Below are 18,808 nucleotides of genomic sequence, written 5' to 3'. Positions count from 1 at the left end.
ATAGGATGATAATTTCAGAAATGGAAGAGAATTTATTTCATTGTTATAGGAAAGTTGTGGTTTGGATGTCTTCCTGCAGCACAGGTTTCTTTTTTAAGAATTCGTTGATCTGGATGTGAAAGTATATTGTATAGTCATTAGGAGAGTGATTAAAGGAGGAAGAAACTTCTGTGGGAAAACAGTGTACCCAACAACTGCTGTTCTCTGCTGATTGCTTGCTTCAGCATAAAGCTTTGTATTTCAGGCACTGGGAGAAGACTAGGTGTGTCTGTGAGAACAAAGTTTCAAATAATGATGGTGATGTGTGTCCCAGCTGTGCAATGGAGGCTAATTCTGACCAAATATGGCATTAGAACTACACTGGTAATAAACATTTGCCAAATTAGTGATGTGTAAAACAGAAACCAGCAGTGAAAATGTTATTTCAACTGCTGTACCTTTTTTAAGCAAAAGTCCAAATTTTAGGCATCGTGGGTTCTGTAAAACTTAAAGCTGACAGTGAGAGTGGACTAAAGTGGTTCTTAGGGTTAACCTCTAGTATCAAAGCTAGCCTCTGCTTCAGCCCACGAAAGCTTTGATCATCATGAAAACCAGTTCTAATTATGTCTAGATAATAACCCTCATAAAAATCTGACTATCCTCTGAAGTAAATAACAAGGTGACTTTTTAATATTAAATTCTGATTGCGCTCACATTGCATCAGGTTTACAGCATTTTAGGGCCCTTTTCTGCTTCAGATTGTTATAAGAGGTGAAAATGAACATTAACAATGTTGGTGAATGGTAGTGTATAATTTGTTATCTGACCACATTCAGTATTTCCACAGTCAGAAAATACTTGAGAATGAAAATGAGCATGCGTGGGGGTAGTCTTTTAAAATATTAACACATAAAGACACTAAAAATTATTCTTTAATATCATAACACATCACTTCTAGACTGGAAGAAATTCACAAGCTTGTTTTTTTTGTTTGTTCTTTTTAAACCAAGTTTCCTATGTTGTGATTAATACAAATCACTCCAAGTCTAACAGTGGATGAAGTTTGAATGCTGAAATATGCCCTTTTGACATCCTGTGCAATGTGGTGGTTTCTAAGCAGTGATTTCATAACTATACCAAACTAAAAACTAAAATGTGTGACAGAGTGATCATTTGCTGGTGGCTTTCTATACAGCTGCCAAACAGTACTTCATATTACAGTATTACAGATTTTGTATTCCCTGTCCCAGCTTTAGCAGGCAAAGAAGATTGCTGTACATTCTAACTGGATAAAACCTTGATTTTATTATAAGAAGTTGTAGTGAGATGTTTGGAAAAGTATTATACATCTTGGTGACTCTGATCCCTTGCAGTCCTCTCAGCCTTTCACGGTAGCTAGAACAAATTCTGAGTTTCTTTAAGGAAGAGACTTACGAGCAGGAGGTGCTTCAGTGAACACCAGAGCTGCAATTTTGTCAAACCACAGTGCCCTCCCAAGCAAGCCTTTACCCTTGCTTTTCTCTGCTATATGCTAGCTAAATCAAATATGTCATATATTTGAAAAAAAAAAAGAAAAAAAAAAAAAAAGCTAAAGCCTTTAATTCTTAATTTTCTAACCACATTCCTGTCCATCTCTGGAATCTTTTTTTGTGTTATGGACTAATCATAAAGGTGTTTCCCTTTCTTTTACATAACTGGGACCTCAGCATGCCTTACTGAGAGGAAACTGTTTTCTTTGCATTTCACACATCACTGGCAGTGCCAATTTGGACAGATTCCTTTTTTGTTTGGTTGGTTTTTTGCTATCTGAGTGGCATAAAAGATAGCATAAAGCACAAAGTCATCAATATTATGGCAGGATGCAGAAGTATACCCAATGAACATTTTGCTTAATGCCTTATGCTGTACTTACACTCAAGAGATTTGAAATATTAGAGAAGACATGGCTTAGTTTCAAACCATTCAAACATGTTGTCTTTTTACTTAGAAGCTTAGTTCAGATGGCAAATCAGATCTGTTTTTTAATCTACTTATCTTCTCTAGCACTGGGTAGAGGGAGAATTGCATGTTTTTCTTTATGTAGCCAGGTTTTAACTACTGCAGTTTGTTTCATGTGTGATAAGAATACACAGCTGGATCACGTTCAGCTTGGTATCCACCGTAACTGCTGCATCTTTCCCAGCAGAGCTCACCCAGTCAGTTCCTGCTCTCTGCTGACACGCCACTTCTTCCACTACACATTTCAAAACATTTATAAGCTCTGTGCCATATAAGACCTGTATTCTACTTATGCTAATTAAACTGCCAGCTTATACCATTATCAATTCCACTAGCTATTGCAAAGCAACTTTTTCTTCTCTCTTTAGAGATTTTGGGGGAAGGTGGGGCTCCTTCTTGGACTTCAGCCAGAAGTTTTCTTGTAGTGTGCAACTGGTATAGTCCTGAGCAGAGAAAAGAATTTGACTCAAAAACTGCATCAACCTTTGAGTGGCACTTCTAAGCCTTACCACTGAAAAGAATCATGTAGTCACTGCCTATGTTTTCTGCCTGAAGTCATAATAAGCTGGCCAAAAAATTAGCCTGGGCAAATTCAGTATTAAAACAACATGGGGCTGTTGAGTGCCCTCTCATTCTAAAACAAATGATTGAAGCTGCATTGTTCTTCATTTACTGAAATTAAAGTGCTTCCATCTGCATTGACAACCTTATGTTACTCTTTCTGGTGTGTGCTAATATAAAGACTTATATAAACTCTTAAGTTTTTTTTTTCTTACAAGAGCAAAAAGAAAACTCCACTTGCTCCTCTGTGACATGTTTGTCTCAGTTTATTTCTTTACCATATTTTGAATCATGGCCAGCTGGAACTTCATGTGAGAAAGCTCATTATTTACTTGTATTTTTTTATAAGCTAAATGGGGGTCTCTGGGAGCTTGCTGTCATCCTTGATATAACCACAGGGATGATTTCTTTGGCTTTGAATTGTTAATGATGGATTGCTGATGAGAGCACAGATGAATGTGCAAGAATACTTCCTAATTTGCTCTCCATGTGCAGCATACCTGTATTTCTAAGGAGGGGAAGAGATGAGAAATATTATTCAGCTGCTCATATGCACTGTCTGTGTATATTGTCAATAATGGTGTCACTACAGGATTATGATCTATCTGTCTTTTAGCTATTTTAAGAGGCATTTGATGGGTAATTTTTAGTCACTAAGTTCAGGGATATTGCAAAAAGGCTAATTAAATAAATATTAATTGGGTTACATAACTGGTTTTTAAAACTTACAATAGCTTGTGGGTATATCTTCTTGGTTCAAATATATCTGGAAAAAATGCAAGATTAAATAGCAGGAAGGCTTTTTCAGAGGAGTTTGTGAAGGAAAGCGTATGGCTTATTAATCTTGCATTGTCTCTCTTCAGGCATGGAGATAGGTAATAAAATACGGCCTTACTCTTACTCAGTGCTGCTTCTGCTGCAACTGTGCTTGTTTCTTGCTATTCATCTGTCCTCTTTGTACAATTGAATGGGAAGGAAGGGAGCAGAACAGAGAGGGAATGAGGAGAGCTGTGGCTCATTCCCAGCTGTTCACAGCTCAAGAAATTTTCTGGGCACAGAGAACTGAAGTATTTTACTGTCAGAATGAGGAGGGAAAGTACCATGGTACTGCAAGTCTCTGACTTGAAAGGAGACGCAACACATCACAACAGTGTCATCTCCATTTGTCACCGCTTTGTCACACAGCATTCCTGCCCATCTATTCACATGCTGCAGTAGGAAAACACCTCAAAACACATCACTGAAATGAACTGTCCCTTTTTAAATTTAGGAACACTCAGATCTCTCCTCCTGCCTTCAGACTTGCTTGGATAATAGTTTGATGTGTTATGTTACAGACCAGGTTGCATATTAACAGTCCTTAACCTCATAAACCCCATGTTTGACACCTTCTGCTTCATTTGCATCTCATCTGCTGCGTGGTGGCTTGCTACAGGAATTTATGCTGAAGAAAGTAAACCATGACAAAAAGTACTTCTGTATAACTGTTGCATCATAGCTGGAGAGCTGTAAGCTGTACAGGGGAATATACCACCCAAATTAAGCTCATTTATTATAAGCGTGTACTGCTAAATAAGTAACCGTCTCATATTGTATTTTTAAAGGGTGAACCAGGTTTCATTGGTCCACAAGGAGAACCTGGGTTGCCAGGGCTACCAGGAACAAAGGTAAGGGTAGTGGGCCAATGCTGTGGTGTGAAGCCCCTTGATCTGATGTCAAATTCAACTTTACTCAGCAAGTAGCAGAGACTGAGGCTACTACTGGAGAAAATGTGAGAAGTCATGGACCAGTGCTATGAGATAGATATATAGATGATCATGTAGGTGCCCTCAAAAAATGTGAAGGCAGATGTTACATCATAACTTTAATTAATAACTCATCTTTTTTCACATTAGAATCTGCAGATTTAGTTGTTCAAGAGGCAAAATAGGCATGATTGAGGAAACTATATTTTCATAAACATGGGATTTTTAGGAAAATTACTTGAAACTTTGTGCAGGAAGCAGAACTTTGATACTACCCAGCAGATTCTGAAAATACAGATAGACTAAACCACTGTTTCTGCTGTTGGCTTGTTTTCTTTGGTCCTGCTGAGTTGGTGGTGTGCTAAAGGCTGCCCAGTATTTTGTGATATATGTGTGTCTGTTGCAATAGGGTGACAAAGGAGAGGCAGGCCCTGTTGGGAAGGGTGAGCGAGGTGAACCTGGAATCCCTGGACCAAAGGTCAGTCTGGTTTTTATATTGGAAATGTTTTGTTAGTTTTACACCTATGAATACATCTTTGCCTTCTGAAAAGTAGAACAAAACTTGGTGAGTGAACTTTTAAATGAAAATGCTGTCAAGTGCTCTACTTCAGTCCAGAAGACAATGGCAGTTTTGTGTTCACAGCTGTGAAACTGCAGTCTGAATGGACTTTTATTTGGTCTATAAAGTAAAGACACTACCTACATACACTGTCATGGAATTGGCCTAATTCATTCCAGCTGAAGTGCTGACCTCCAGGTCCCTAACTTTCAGCATTGAAGTTTGAACTCTTTGACCACTGTAGCAATTGAATGCAGAGAAAATCCATTTTGCATGCTGTTTTCTAACTCTCTAAGAAAGAGATCAGTCTAACTACTTTTAGCATTGTCCTAATATTTCCCCTGGTGTTGATACTGTCAAGTTTTTCTTTCCTGATGGGTTTTGAAAACAATAAGGTTAATTTTGTGCTCCTTGTCCAGTTAGTTTGTATTCACCTGGACTGTTGGGAAAAGAAGTTGTGATAACACTTTATTTTAATCTCCTTCTGTTAGAATATTGAACTATCTTCTCTATCTATTGGCTATCATTTCTCAGGAGCAATGGAATGCCATAGCTCATTCCTGAAAACCAGTGGGAATGATGCCTATCTTTACTAATGCCAATACTACTTTTCCTTTGGAAGGGTGGAATCTGTGACCATTGCACTCTAGTGTTAGAGAATATATTGATCTGGGTGCTATATAAAATAAATGCATTAAAAATCCATTATCTTGGTAATATCAATATAAAGTGTTTCTGCTGTTCCAAACTGTAGTTAGTGATTACTAATTTCTTTTTCTCTGCACTCCCATTTCTCTACCATTTTTCTCCTATCTTCCTTCAAACAGGGGAAAACAGGTGAACCTGGATCTAGAGGCCCCAAAGGGTCAAAGGTTAGTAGTAAAAAAACTGTCTTTAGGGGACTAATTAACATTATGATTTTTCGGATCAATTATTTGTAACATTTCTCTTTCAAAGAACCTGTAATAATCTGCAGTGTTCTTTGTAAGTGAAACCTTCTGACCTTCAGTTTTAGCTAAAAAATTCAGTCAAGTCACATGGGTTTTGAACACAGTGATTCTAATCCCTTTTCTGTTATAACATCCATTCCACTCTCCTGCTGTTTTCCTCATGCAACTTGGTTTCTCTCTGTGTAACTGATGTGTGTTAGTCCTCCCACATGCCCAGACCCAATTCCTGACTGTGCTGTTACTGGGTTTGCAATAATTTTATGGATCCAAACTCTGGTGAGCTAGGAATCAGAGGTATTCCAAGTACTGCAGGCTGAGATATGATGGTCAGAATTCCTACAAAGGCGAGAGTTTCTGATTGTGTTGCTGTTTTACCTGCTTTAAAAAGATGACTTTGATTATGTCTGTCTACCCATTTCTTTCTATAGATATAGTTGGTTCACATATATGGAGAGATAAAATGTATGTTTTTCTATTACTTTATCTGCTGTGCAAATACTGTTCCCACTGGATTCCTTCATGTTGTATGATGGATGAAAATGTACTTGTGTAGGTGGTTGTTGACAGGTCTACTGTCAGAATAAGGGTGACAGGACAATGTAGGCTGGTGTGATACTGTTTGCAGTACTTGTAAGGTCCTTGAAGAGTGGCCTTAAGTGCTTAAAGATGTGATTAAGCAAGTGCCATTTAACCTCATTCATTCCCACCAGAAAGAAGTGTTGGAAGGCAAGGGAACTGATGAGGGAATTAAAGTATCAGGGTAAGAGCAGAAAAGTAAATCAGCCTCTCATTTGACTACAGTACCTGGACACCTCCCACATGCACCATAATTATAAAGATATCCCCTTTAATTCCCTTTTAATCAAAAAAGGATATATGAATTTCATTTTGCCTGCATACCTGTCATGAAAGTCTGGCACACACAAGTCAATGTAGTGGTGGAGAACTTCATTTTTTAACTGTTCCAACGTCCTGGAACAGTCCAACTTCATTTTTTAACTGTTCTAGCTTCTGCCAAAGCAGCACTGAAGGGAAGGGCAGATGGTACAACCCTGATTTTGTCCTGCCACCAGCCTGCTCTCCATATGCCTTCATTAGCTCTGTGAAAGTTTTCTTGTTTCTATTACCAGAAAGTTTTCTGTTCTGTTACCAGTGGTGAATTAATCATTCTTCTCCTGACTTTTACCAAAGTTCTCTAGATGTCAACAGCAGAAAAATTTGCCGTTCTTACCCATATTAATTTTGAGTAATATTAAAATTAAAGTATAAGACCTTGCTGTGAAAGTGACTGTGAAATGAATTGTGGATGCTGGGATAGAAACACACATTTGAAGAAGTTTTTGGCTGGTTTCAGACTGAGTAATTTCATTTCTCTAGTATTCTCTTCAAGCTTTTGATAGTAGTCTCATTAAGAATGGGCATGTTGCACAAATTGCTTAATTGGTAATCTGCCCATTCTTCCGGTTCTTTGCAATTTTTTATTGCAAACCGGTACAATACTCTAATATTCACACACAGCCAAATGCATCATTTTTGATTCTACCAGTACACAGATTTTGAAGGACTTTTTCCTTTCATTAAAGAAGATTCACATTGTGTTTAGGGTGAGAGGCCCTGTAAACCAGTTCATGTAAGAAAACATATTTAAAAGGGAAGAACCATGTATATATCTTCAAATGGCATATCTGTTTTTTTCATGTATCATTTTTACATAGGGTGATACAGGTGAGAGAGGTGACACAGGATCTGCAGGTCCACGGGTAAGTCTACTTCTCATCTCAGCTCTTTGTTTTGTACCCTCATGAACTGAAATTGTAGCAGTAATTCTACAATTCACGCTCCAGGTGACATGGGGCATGTGACTCTGTTGGATCACGGTTGCTAACTGGACATTAATATGACTAACACCACTTGCCACTATTTGAAGCAGTCTCCAATCCACACTGTGGGCAGGATGTTACAAGCCAGATGTTCTGGCATTGTTCACTGCCAATACAGAACTAGAGTGTAGGAACATCCTTAAATGTCTTCCCTCAGAGGTTTTATGTATTTGCTTTCCCACTACAGCACAAGTCACTTTGTACTGACTTGCTTATTTATCTTCATGTAAAAAAAATGTTTTCCTTCAAATTTTGTGTTTTGTAGTAGTATATTGCAAGTACAGTTAGAGTCTAACACCCCACAATCAAGTCAAAGCCTGTGTCAGTAGTTAAGAGTCTAAAATAGTCTTCAGCAGTTGTCTCAAAATTCTAATGGAAAATGTATTACAGGGACCACCTGGACAGAAGGGTGATCAAGGTGCAACAGAGATAATTGATTACAATGGCAATATCCATGAAGCTCTGCAGGTACGCAAACCTAACAAGGCTGAATTGGCTTAGTCTGGTCTGGGAAAAAGTAATTTGACAGCGCTGTATTTCTCTTTTGCCTAGAGCTTGAAAACACTTTTTGCGCAAAATTGTTGAGCTTATTAATCAGGTATTGCTTTCTATATTTGGAAACCAGATTTTCTGTGCTAGAAAAACTGTTTCCCTGATACAAATTGGCTGAGTGAATTAGTTTCATAAGAGTACTGACATCATCTAATCAGGACGAAACTAATTCATTGTTGGCTGTGGTGTTTAGTGCTGAATTAATGTAATAAACCACATACACAGGTTCAACAGAAGTGTGTACTTTTCAATTCATATATTACAATACTGGCATTTCTTTTTTCTTCTTGTTTTCCTCCTCCTCTTCCTGTAAAATGCAAAGAGCAGAATATTTGAGATTTGGAAACCGTGTAACATGGTTCCATTAGCAAGCTGTGGATTCAATCAGCAACTTGAGTACATTAAGTAGACGAAGCACCAGTCTTCTCACTTATTCATTTCTGGAAAACCTATTTTGACTGGTGTGCAGAAAAGTGTGGAGGATTAAAGTAGGGTTACAAAAAAGAATGAATGAGTGTTTGCATAAAAGCAAAGGACCAAGATGACATATGTCATTGCAGTCAAGGTGATTTACATTGCAGCATACTCAGATGCAAATTCTGTGCAGTATAACTCCACCAAAGTGAATGGCTTGCTTATGTGAAACTGAAGACTGGATTTGGCTCATTGTGCATCTGATCACTTTCTCACTGAAGCTGCTGAACTTTTTCCTTACATTTATGCAGTGGGAGTGGGTAAATGTCTGACCAGTCATTTGGTTTCCAAGACACTTTCAAAAAATAAAAAAATCTCTCTGCCTTTACTAAAATCTAAAAGCCTTGTATGTCACTAAGGCTGAGTCCGTTCTTTCATTGTGTCTGTGGGGAGGTCTGCTTAGACATGTTGTGAGGCTTTGCATTATGTTTGCCTCATTTGGTCTGCTTGTAAGGGACTTCAGACACACAACTTTCAGTCATCTAAATTCCTCCCCGAGTTACGTGCCTAAAGTAGCCTGAAATTCATGTTGTGTATTACCAGACAGAGATTTAGCAGGGGCTTTAGCCCCTGTATCTCCTGTATTCTGTCTTTGTATTGTAACTCTGGCATCAGTGTTAGTTTCAAGCTTCCTCAGAAAAGCTGCAGCACATAAAGAAGCCTTAAAAATGGACTAAAGTCTTATGCAGTGGTTGAAACATTCTAGAAAGCCTTTATCCCACTGCAAATCCTTCCAAATGTCATCACCTTCTGATCCAGGGCAACAAATAATTGATATTAATGGGAATGGCTGTGCAAGGAGGGTGTAAGTAAGATTATATAGGATCAGTCAAAAATATCCTTGCCAAATCCAGCTCAGTCCTTTCAGATGGCAAACACCCATTCCTAAGTCTCCTGGTGCCAAATTCTTAGGGGCTCTGAGATTTGCAGTTCTCTCACAAAAGCACATGAGAACTTCAGTGCTCAGCACTGAACTGTGAACTTGCACAGAATTTGGCCTGCAGATTTAAGAAGTTGACAAGAATTTGCAAGATATGGACTGCTTGTCTCATGCTAGAATTCAGTAATAAATCATGAAGCAGTCTAGCAATTTAGTTACTTTGCCTCGTGCCTCCTATTCAGTCTCATGTGTAATCTTAAAATTGTCATCATGGTTTGAGCAAGACCCCTGCTGAGAGTATGTGGCTTTCACTTGGAGGATCAAATACAAAATTCATCTCTCTGTCAAAATTGCTCTTCACACCTACTCTGCAGAATTTCCCAGGGCACAAAACAGTAGTTTCAGAAGTTTAACCTTTGTAGGAGCAACAGCATTATTATTAAAATATCTACCTCTGTAAAGGGATCCATTACTGTGAACATGTAAACAGTTCTTGGCAATGGTTATTTTAGGTTTTCATACCTAGATATGCTCATACCTGAAGTTTGCAGTATTTTATGGATATATTTACATTAGTACGTTGAAATACAAACAATGTGGGTATATTAAATCCATGTGTTAGGAAACGGTTTTGTTCAGGTGCTTTGTATTGAGTAGGTTCCAGATCTTTGCCAACAGTATGTATTGTTGCACTGACATGGAAATTCTTTTACAGCTTAAAACAGATCTGCAAACTTTTATTTACACATTGGATAATAATTAAAAAAGCAAAATATTTCTTGTTCCATGTGGTCCAGTAAGTTCTTCTCATGCAAAAGGAAAGCAATATGTGTGAACTGCAATATATGAGGATTTTACTCTGTTTAAAAATATAGACAAGCATTTAAATTACATTTTAATACTTTTCCACTTGCTTTTAGATTCTTTGGCAAAAAAAAAACCCTGTGACAGGTCAAGCTATTTTGCCTCCTTCCATGATGAAAATATCCTTTGTCTTTCCAAGAATTCAAAGTAGAATTGTAGTATACACAGCTGGGTTGTAGACTGGCAGTTTTGGATTTAGAACTGCATTTTTATATGAAAATTAATGTTACAGCTCCACTCCAGGAGTTGTATTTATTACTTAAACGTGGGTGCAAATCCTGCATTGCAGAACATAAGGCTAGACTTTTGGTCAACTTCAGACACCAACCCATTGTGTTTTCTTATGTTTTTGAAGCATTCTGCTTAGATTTTGCTATTTAGCCATTGTTTATTTGATCTCTTGCATTGTACAAAAGTACTGCCTTCATCTAATTCCCACAGAAACCAAGCAGCTAATACAACACCAAGAGTTAAAAATAACAGGGGTTTTATTCGTGTTTTTGAAGGCATGGTGTCTCCCACATGCAGCATAGGTTCTGTGGAGATTATAACTGTAGCAAACAGAATTATTTATATCATTGTTTAATTCGGCTACTGACAACTCTTGTTAATACCTTTTGCCAACAGAGGATTGCCACCCTGACTGTCACGGTAATTCATTTCTGTTGCATGACTTACTGTGCACTGTAGAACTTCTTTGTGCTGCAGCATGCTCATAGCTCAGGACATGTCTTCATTGGATGTCAGCCTGGTTCATCATAGCATGTACTGACTTCTTTGCATGGTGTTCCCATAGAAGAGGACCCATTGTTGAAAGCCAGCAATGGAACAAATTCTGCTGCTTCTGAATCAATGGCAGAACTTCATTTAAGTATGAGACTGGGAAAGCACATTCTTTTTTGCTTTGAATTCTTCTCCGCAAGATTGCTGTTAGGTGTATTTTCCCATCTGGCCACACCCTTTCTTTGTATTAGTGCAGGGGATTTTTAGGTGTTGTGAGGTTTTTTTAAAACAACCCCACTATGCCCCATCCAGACCAGTGTTTGATACATGACACTGTGTCCACAGCCTGAGGTAGAAATGAAAGAAATTGTTACAGTTTATTCCATGGCAATTTCACAAAGCACTGAGTTTCCCCAGATGCACTTAGCATCTTTCAGCAGAATCCTCTTTGCAACTGGTTGGAGATTTCTCTCGGTCTCAGATTGTTTTGGATCAGGCAGTGAGGGCTGGCAGATATGACTGGGTTTTGGTCTCCCTTCCATTAGGGAAGCAGTGCCATTTCATCAACAGTAGCAGAGGATTTTATTATAAAATATGAGTTTTACTGTTACTTTAACACTGTTTTTTGTTGTAGTGTTGTGGTTGTTGAGAGCTGTCATACGTTAAAAACTTGTCCATAACTAGTCTTGGTTCCCCTTGTGTGAAAAATCTAACCCATTTTGTTACAGTAGCTGTTTTAACATTCACCCTGTGCTTACATGACAAGTTCTTCAGGAGTTTATTTAAAAGCTGAAAGGTTTGTGTGTTTCTGTTTAGGGACCACCAGGACCACCGGGACCCCAAGGGCTGCAAGGATCAAAGGTGATCTTCCTTACTTTACTCATTGTATCTTAAGGGTGGAGTATTTTCTGAGTTTTTTTTAATGATGTACATGTACAGGTAGATGGAGCTTTCCAGCACAGTTGTTTATCTGTAAATCTAACAAATATGGCATGTTTCCAACTTTATATCCCAGATTCTTGAGATGTAGCTTTCCAGAATAGGTGCCTTGTTTAGTTGCCACACACAGATGCTTAACTAAGGACCAGCACAATTAATTAGTACTGAAAGAGTGCGGGAGCATCTCACTCAGGGATTGGCACTCAGGTTTGTCCCAAGGACTTTGCAAAACAGCCACAGAACCAGACAGAGGCTCCCATGCCTCACTTTTGGCTGAGTGGGAGTGAGGCGGGCAAAACTGTTTGCAAGACTACTGGCCACCATGGAATGCAGCTTTTCCATCACGGGGGCACCCACCCAAATAAGTGCAGTATTGTCTAATGTCAGTAAAAATTACAGTGCACACATGTGGGCAGGAGCCTGGCTGGAAAGCCAAGCCTGCCAATACCACCTGGCTGGTGCTTATAAGTAGTACAGAAGGGTTAGTGAGCAGCCCACACAGAGACAATGAGTACCATATGCTGCACTGTTCTATAAAATTTAAATAATAAATTTGCCTAAACTCAAAAAAGAAGTGTTGAAGTTAGTGGACTCTCCCTAAATGCTTTTAAACTAGTTGAGATGTTTCTCCTATTTCTTAAATACTAGATACTGCATCTTCTCCCAGTGTCTCTATGGTATTCCAAGAGCAAATATATGCATCTTCAATAACAATACTAGACATTTCAAGTTTAGATTTTATCCAGTATTTTATATGGAAATACATCACAGTACACATGCACATTGTTTTGAGAAATTGTGAGGAACAAGGTTCATTCAATGGAAAAATTGATAATAGAGTATATGGTTAAGTGTGCAGAAATTGCTTTTTGCATTATCATCTATTCAGCAATTCTGCAACACGGAGTATGTAGTAAAACAGAGAGGTTGGAGTGTGGAAGAGGTTGTGTTCTTTTATATAGGTGAGCATTCTCATTCAAAATTTACAATGTAAAGCAGAATTCAGCATCACAGGAGTTTGTTTCTAATGTCATCAACTCCGTCCCTCACCATAACTTGTTCCCTTGGAGAATGGTACCCAGGAACTGGTCATAAGACAATGTGGTCAATGTGAACTCCTTCACTGGGTGATTTATAATAGGGAAAAAAACCATGAAGTCTCTCTCTCTACCTTACATAAATCAGGAGGCATGATTCTGTATTTATTCTGGTTGGAGGCAGTGTTTCCATTGGAATGGGGTCCTTTCACCCCTTGGATTTTGTCTTCTTTTTCCTTTTTTTTATGCACTTGTCTCGCCTTCATACAACCCAAAGTTTTTGTAATGTCATAATCAGGTGGGCTGTTTATTTAAAATAGATAATAAATATATACTTTTGACAGAATATTCTCTGGCTTTGTTGTTGTTAATTATGGGAATTTCTCTGGCTCTTTCCTCTAGTATCTGAGGCAGTTGGGATAATCCAGTTCTGTCTCATCTCTTGCAGGGTGAACCAGGATCCCCAGGAGCTCCAGGAGTTGATGGAGAGCAGGTACATTTTGTTTAAATCATATAGTGAAGAACTTGTGGGAAACTGTAGGTTGTTTTAAGAGATTATTTCCATGGTTCCAAATTGCAACTTAGTTTTCATAATCTAAGTATTATGTTTATAATAATTAATAAATATTGTATCATTATAGTGCCGCTGCATACTTGGTGATCTAGTAGTGTATACATTTATGCATTTTACTAGCAAAGATATAAAATGCACATCACTTCTGCTTGTTAGGATCAAAGCTACAATTCTATTGATGTCTCTAGTTTTCTACATGACTTCCTGAATAAGTCCATATTTTAGGGTCCTAAGGGCTCAAAGGGAGACACAGGTGATCCTGGAATGCCTGGAGAAAAGGGAGGAATCGGTCTGCCTGGCCTACCAGTGAGTATGAAAAGTTAATTAAATAATTTTAGCAAAAAATCTTTTATTTTTTTCTCTCTTCCATTATCAGGAATTGCCAATTTGCTGATAAATTGCAAATGGGACAGAAAGCACTGGGGAGAAAACTCTGAGATTGGTTCACAGCAAATCTAGGAGGAGGCGTAAGATTGGCAGGTCTTTTGAATCCACATACAGTGAAAAAAAAATACTGTGTCAGGAAGAAAGAGCTTAGTTGGCAGGCTGACCTAAGTTGTACCTCTCTTGTAATATATAGGACAGCTTGGGCAAGGAGAAAGGAGCTATGTTTTGGATGGAAATTTCAGGTGACATAGATTGAGGAGGGAGGAAAAAATGCATGAATATTTGTGGGATGCATTCTTCTATTTTTTGTGTGTATATATATGTATGTATAGGTATATATACAACACATTAAATTTCTCAGCAAAAATAGAAACAATTTCAAAATTGTATCCATAGTACAATATCATGAATGGAGTGCCAGTTTAAGGAATTGTCATAAATATCATGCCACAATTGATAGCTATCAATATAAAAGCATATGTTTATATTAGTTAAAAATTATTTTTAAAGTACTGCCAGAATTTTTTAAAGTATTTCCTTTATATGTGTGCTGTGTTATTCTTTTTTTAGATGATAATTACTTGCCAATAAATATTATAACATCTAGATTGTCTGTTAGTAAGATTAAAGCTGTTTATAAATGCTGTTTTGTAATGATTTTTAGGGAGCCAATGGCATGAAAGGCGAAAAAGGAGACGTTGGTTTGCCTGGTGCCCAAGGTCCTTCAGTAAGTCTTAGTGTGGCGTTGCAATGAACACAGGAGTCCAGCAGTGGTTCTCCAGCTTCTGATTCTGAGCAATACTTGATATTCATGACTGATCTTTCCTGAGAATAAACAGACTTCTGTAATAGAGCTAAATGCAGTTTAAGAAATTTTAAATATGTAATTCCTGTTCTGCTCTATTCTGTGACTATGAAAAAGTCCTGCTCACTTCAGTCAAAGCCTCCTGGCTCTGTAATGAATCAAAAGATAAATGGGGAAGAAAGGAAAAAACCCAAACAAACCATAATCTCTCTCTCAACACCTTATACTCTGGGAATCTCAGATAGTCCAGTGAGAACCAGACTAGGCTGACTTCAGATGTGTGACCCAGGGTAGTGAGCTAGTTGTGTGAGACCAGACATTCTCCTGATTTTTTTTTTTAAAGCAGCATTAAAAAACCGAACCAACAAACCCAAAAAGCCCAAACAAATTGCTACATAGTACCTTCATGGTGTGGGTGACTTTCATTATCAGAGCACAGTAAGGTGAGAGACCTCAGAGCAGAAGTTAGTGACGGAAGCCATAGCTCTGAAAAGTCAAAGAGGCCACAGAAGCCACGCCTCATCTCTGAGTTTCTTTCTGTGAGGAGATTAGTTTGTTAAAAATTAATTCACTAATTCATTCATCCTGTTCTGCTTGCTTTCACTTGAAGGAAGACTTACAGTTTTCAGGAGATTTCACAGGTTGTGGAATCTTTCTTAGGTTTCAAAGGGCTTCTTGTTGCTGCTCTTGCCGCTACTGACAGCTGCTGCAGCAGTGCATGAGTCTGGAGACCTGAATTAGCATCCCTGCTGCCACTCTGCAGGTTATGACAGCAACCCATTGGGATTAAATCCAGGAAGAGAGGGGATATTAAGCTGGATATGTCATCATGAAATTCTTTCCATGGATTTGCTAGGAACATGGAAAACCAGTGCAGAATATGCGTGCACTGAATGCCAAGCAACACGATTACCTATTTTAATGACCTCAGAGAATTTTTGGTACAAGTGGGCTAAAAGAAATAAAAGGAGAGACAAAGGGCAGTTTTGAAATTATGCCAAAGCCCAGCTTGAATTTAGTATCTTTTCCAGTCGTCATTGTTGAGGAGGAATAAAATAACACATCATCACCTTCTAGCTCTGTAGATTAAGTAGTACAAGAGAAAAATACAGAGCACATACCATAAAATATTAAAAGTCCAAGTATCCCTTCTCAGTACCGTTTGTTTTATGGGGATTTATTATTTTTCCCCCATAGTGTCTTGAAGTGTATCATAGACCCTAGGAATAAGAATCTGGAGGCAGGCACAGTGCCATATGGCACAGGCAGATCTGCACTTTGGGTACCCTGTCTTTCAAATCAAAATAATTCCCATTCCTAAAGCCCTGTCTAGATGCGCTGTCAGCGTTTTCACTGTTGCATAGCTATTTTTGTAAGTGCTTGCCAACAAGGGTCAGCCTGACTTCTGGTATTTTTGTGGGAGTTCTTTGCTCTGCATGATTTAATACCATTGTTTTTTATCTGTAGATGATAGGACCACCTGGACCACCAGGGCCACATGGTCCTCCAGGCCCCATGGTAAGCTTGGGAGGAACAGAGGGGCTAGAAATGGTCTATGCCCTCCTGCCACTTTATTGCCTGCTTACTAAAATTGCTATCAGAATATGTGGCCACTGAAGAGGGGACCTAATTTGGAAATCTTTTTTGCATGTCTTAAAATTCTTAGGAGGCGGAGAAGTAAATTGCACATTCCTGTTATTGTTAACATGCTAATGGTCTGGTTCCTCCTCAGAATCAGGTGCTTACTGTTGCTTTATTGACAGCTGCATTTCTTTTGAGGGTAAAGAAATACAGGGGTAATTTGTATCCCTACAAAGCAAAAACTCCTAAAAATTGTGATGTATTTTCATAATTAAAAATGTTACTTTTATTTTCAGGGACCTCATGGACTGCCTGGCCCAAAGGTAAGTTAATATCTGTCTTGAATAGACGAGCTCTTTATGCCTGTAAAGTGTCATGCTTTGCTCTTGAATGCATGGAGCTGTGTTTTGTCATATTTCATTTAATAAATGTTTCTGATATTCTTAAACCTTAAAGCAGATTTTAATATTAGCAGCTTAAAAGCTTTTTTAATTTTCTGCTATTTTTTCTGAGTAGTACTTCTCCTCAGCATCAGCTGAGTCCATTTTTTGTATGAATATTAGGAATGTGGCACTAAATTATTTGGCTTCCTGTTTATGGGAAGCTACCATTGCACTTGGAATTACTTTGGAATACAGAAGCATATTACAGGCACAGGAAATGAAGTAAAATAAACTCAGCTTCATCTCAGCTTCATTTATGCTCTGTTGTATCTCCTGCTTCTTCCAGTCTCCATGGCCTTTGTTAGGTGACAGGTATTTTGCTGACCAGTTCCTTCACATGTTATGCTGGTTCACCATCATGAACTGATGTGTGCATTTTCATGTTTTCCAAACTGGATTCATGATCAGACAGGTCTGCAATGCAATTTGAACATTTTCCACAGCATAGCTATTCTTTAGGGACTCTCTTAGCCCATCAGAACAGCTCAGGGGAGCGGAAGTGAATTTTGGCAGAATTGGAATAATTTAATTTGTGCTTTAATTCAGTAGTCACCACTAAGCTAAAATTCAGCATGACACTGTATTCATTAAGGCCAGTGGTCTTGTCAGGCATGACCATTTAAATCACTGGCCATGCTAACCTGACCAGTTAGCATGACTGGTCACACCTTTCTCAAATGTAAGGAAGAGGAGGAAAGGGTGTTTCTGTTTAGTTTTGGGGGTTTATTTTGGGATTTTAAAACTGCAAGACAGAAAATCACAGGTTTGACCCGTTGTGAGACTGTGTTACCTTGGCTTAAGAAACCTAAGTCATAAATCATTTTTTGAAATCAAGTGTGTTCCATTTTAGCACCAGCCCTGCTTTACCTCAGGCTTTTGGCCTGAGACTCAGGCTTTTGTGGGATTTCTCAGGTCTGTTTCCAAAACTTCAGCGTTTCCAGTGCTACTGCTCTGAAAGTCACATCGAGTCAAATAGAATACGAATGAAGAAATGGCTACTTGGGGTGCAAAGCAGGCAGATGATGTCTGGAGTTACTTAAAGGAGCAGACTGAATTCTATTGAGATTTTTATTTTAAATATGAATATAATATAAGGTAACATAATACATCAAAGGGAAGTCTAGCAATGAGGCCATGGGGAGCAGCCTGGATGAAATACCCATGTATTTCTGTTTCCCAAAAGAGGCAGGTGTGGTCAATACTCTCTTCGACTGAGCAGCCCTCATGCTGATGCAGTTTTTCATTACGAGAGAATGATTTATTGGCAGCTCTCAGCCCAGTATTGTCATCTTAGTTATGTTTAGTGTAATAGCCTGTGCATAATGTAAAAATCACAACAAGTGCCATTTCTTACATTGTTAAAATTTCTCTGTATGAACTCAGAAACTGTGGACCTCCCAAATGGCTTGGCATTGTGTAACCTATACTGTTTCTTTTAACTTGTTACTGTTTATTATGTATGCTTAAAGGTTTAAAATATCTTTATGTAAGATTTTGCTGCAAATTCCAGTTTACTGTAAGGAAAAGTATTTGTTCCTTCCAAATGTACTTTTCAGGAGATCCCACTCTAGAAACTTACAGTTTTGAGGCTTATTTTTATGAACGTTTTATTTCAGTTTGAATTAGGGTGGTTTATGGGATTTGAAGAATTTCCAAAACCCCCTGAAACACATGCTTAATTCAAACCCTTTAACTATAGTGATAATTATTAAGGAAATATTAAAAAAATCTGTTACCCCTAAGTTTCATGTAGTTTTTTCTACACAAATTTTAAATCTTGAGCAGACACCTCCCAAGTACTTTTGCCAACTATTAAATCAGTATGTAAATTGCCAGTAAGCTGAGAAGGTTGAATTTGTTTCAAACTGGAATTTGCA

The 18,808-nt window shown here is 38.2% G+C and overlaps 1 protein-coding gene across 1 annotated transcript in view; it reads left to right on the top strand.

The window, feature by feature from the left end:
• Positions 1–18,808, top strand: part of COL25A1 (collagen type XXV alpha 1 chain) — a 294,304-nt gene that overhangs the window by 255,692 nt on the left and 19,804 nt on the right. The window contains exons 21-32 of the mRNA XM_041428005.1: positions 4,143–4,205; positions 4,693–4,761; positions 5,670–5,714; positions 7,508–7,552; positions 8,063–8,140; positions 11,070–11,093; positions 11,982–12,026; positions 13,590–13,634; positions 13,941–14,021; positions 14,767–14,829; positions 16,375–16,425; positions 16,785–16,811. Of these exons, the coding sequence (XP_041283939.1) occupies positions 4,143–4,205; positions 4,693–4,761; positions 5,670–5,714; positions 7,508–7,552; positions 8,063–8,140; positions 11,070–11,093; positions 11,982–12,026; positions 13,590–13,634; positions 13,941–14,021; positions 14,767–14,829; positions 16,375–16,425; positions 16,785–16,811 (636 nt within the window). The remainder of the gene's footprint in view (positions 1–4,142; positions 4,206–4,692; positions 4,762–5,669; positions 5,715–7,507; positions 7,553–8,062; positions 8,141–11,069; positions 11,094–11,981; positions 12,027–13,589; positions 13,635–13,940; positions 14,022–14,766; positions 14,830–16,374; positions 16,426–16,784; positions 16,812–18,808) is intronic.

Source organism: Onychostruthus taczanowskii, unplaced genomic scaffold (assembly GCF_017590055.1).
Source record: "Onychostruthus taczanowskii isolate IOZ18803 unplaced genomic scaffold, ASM1759005v1 scaffold12, whole genome shotgun sequence".
NCBI classification, from domain to species: Eukaryota; Metazoa; Chordata; class Aves; order Passeriformes; family Passeridae; genus Onychostruthus; species Onychostruthus taczanowskii.
The sequence above is the reverse complement of the archived record's forward strand: the minus strand, read 5'-3'. Positions and strand labels throughout refer to the sequence as shown.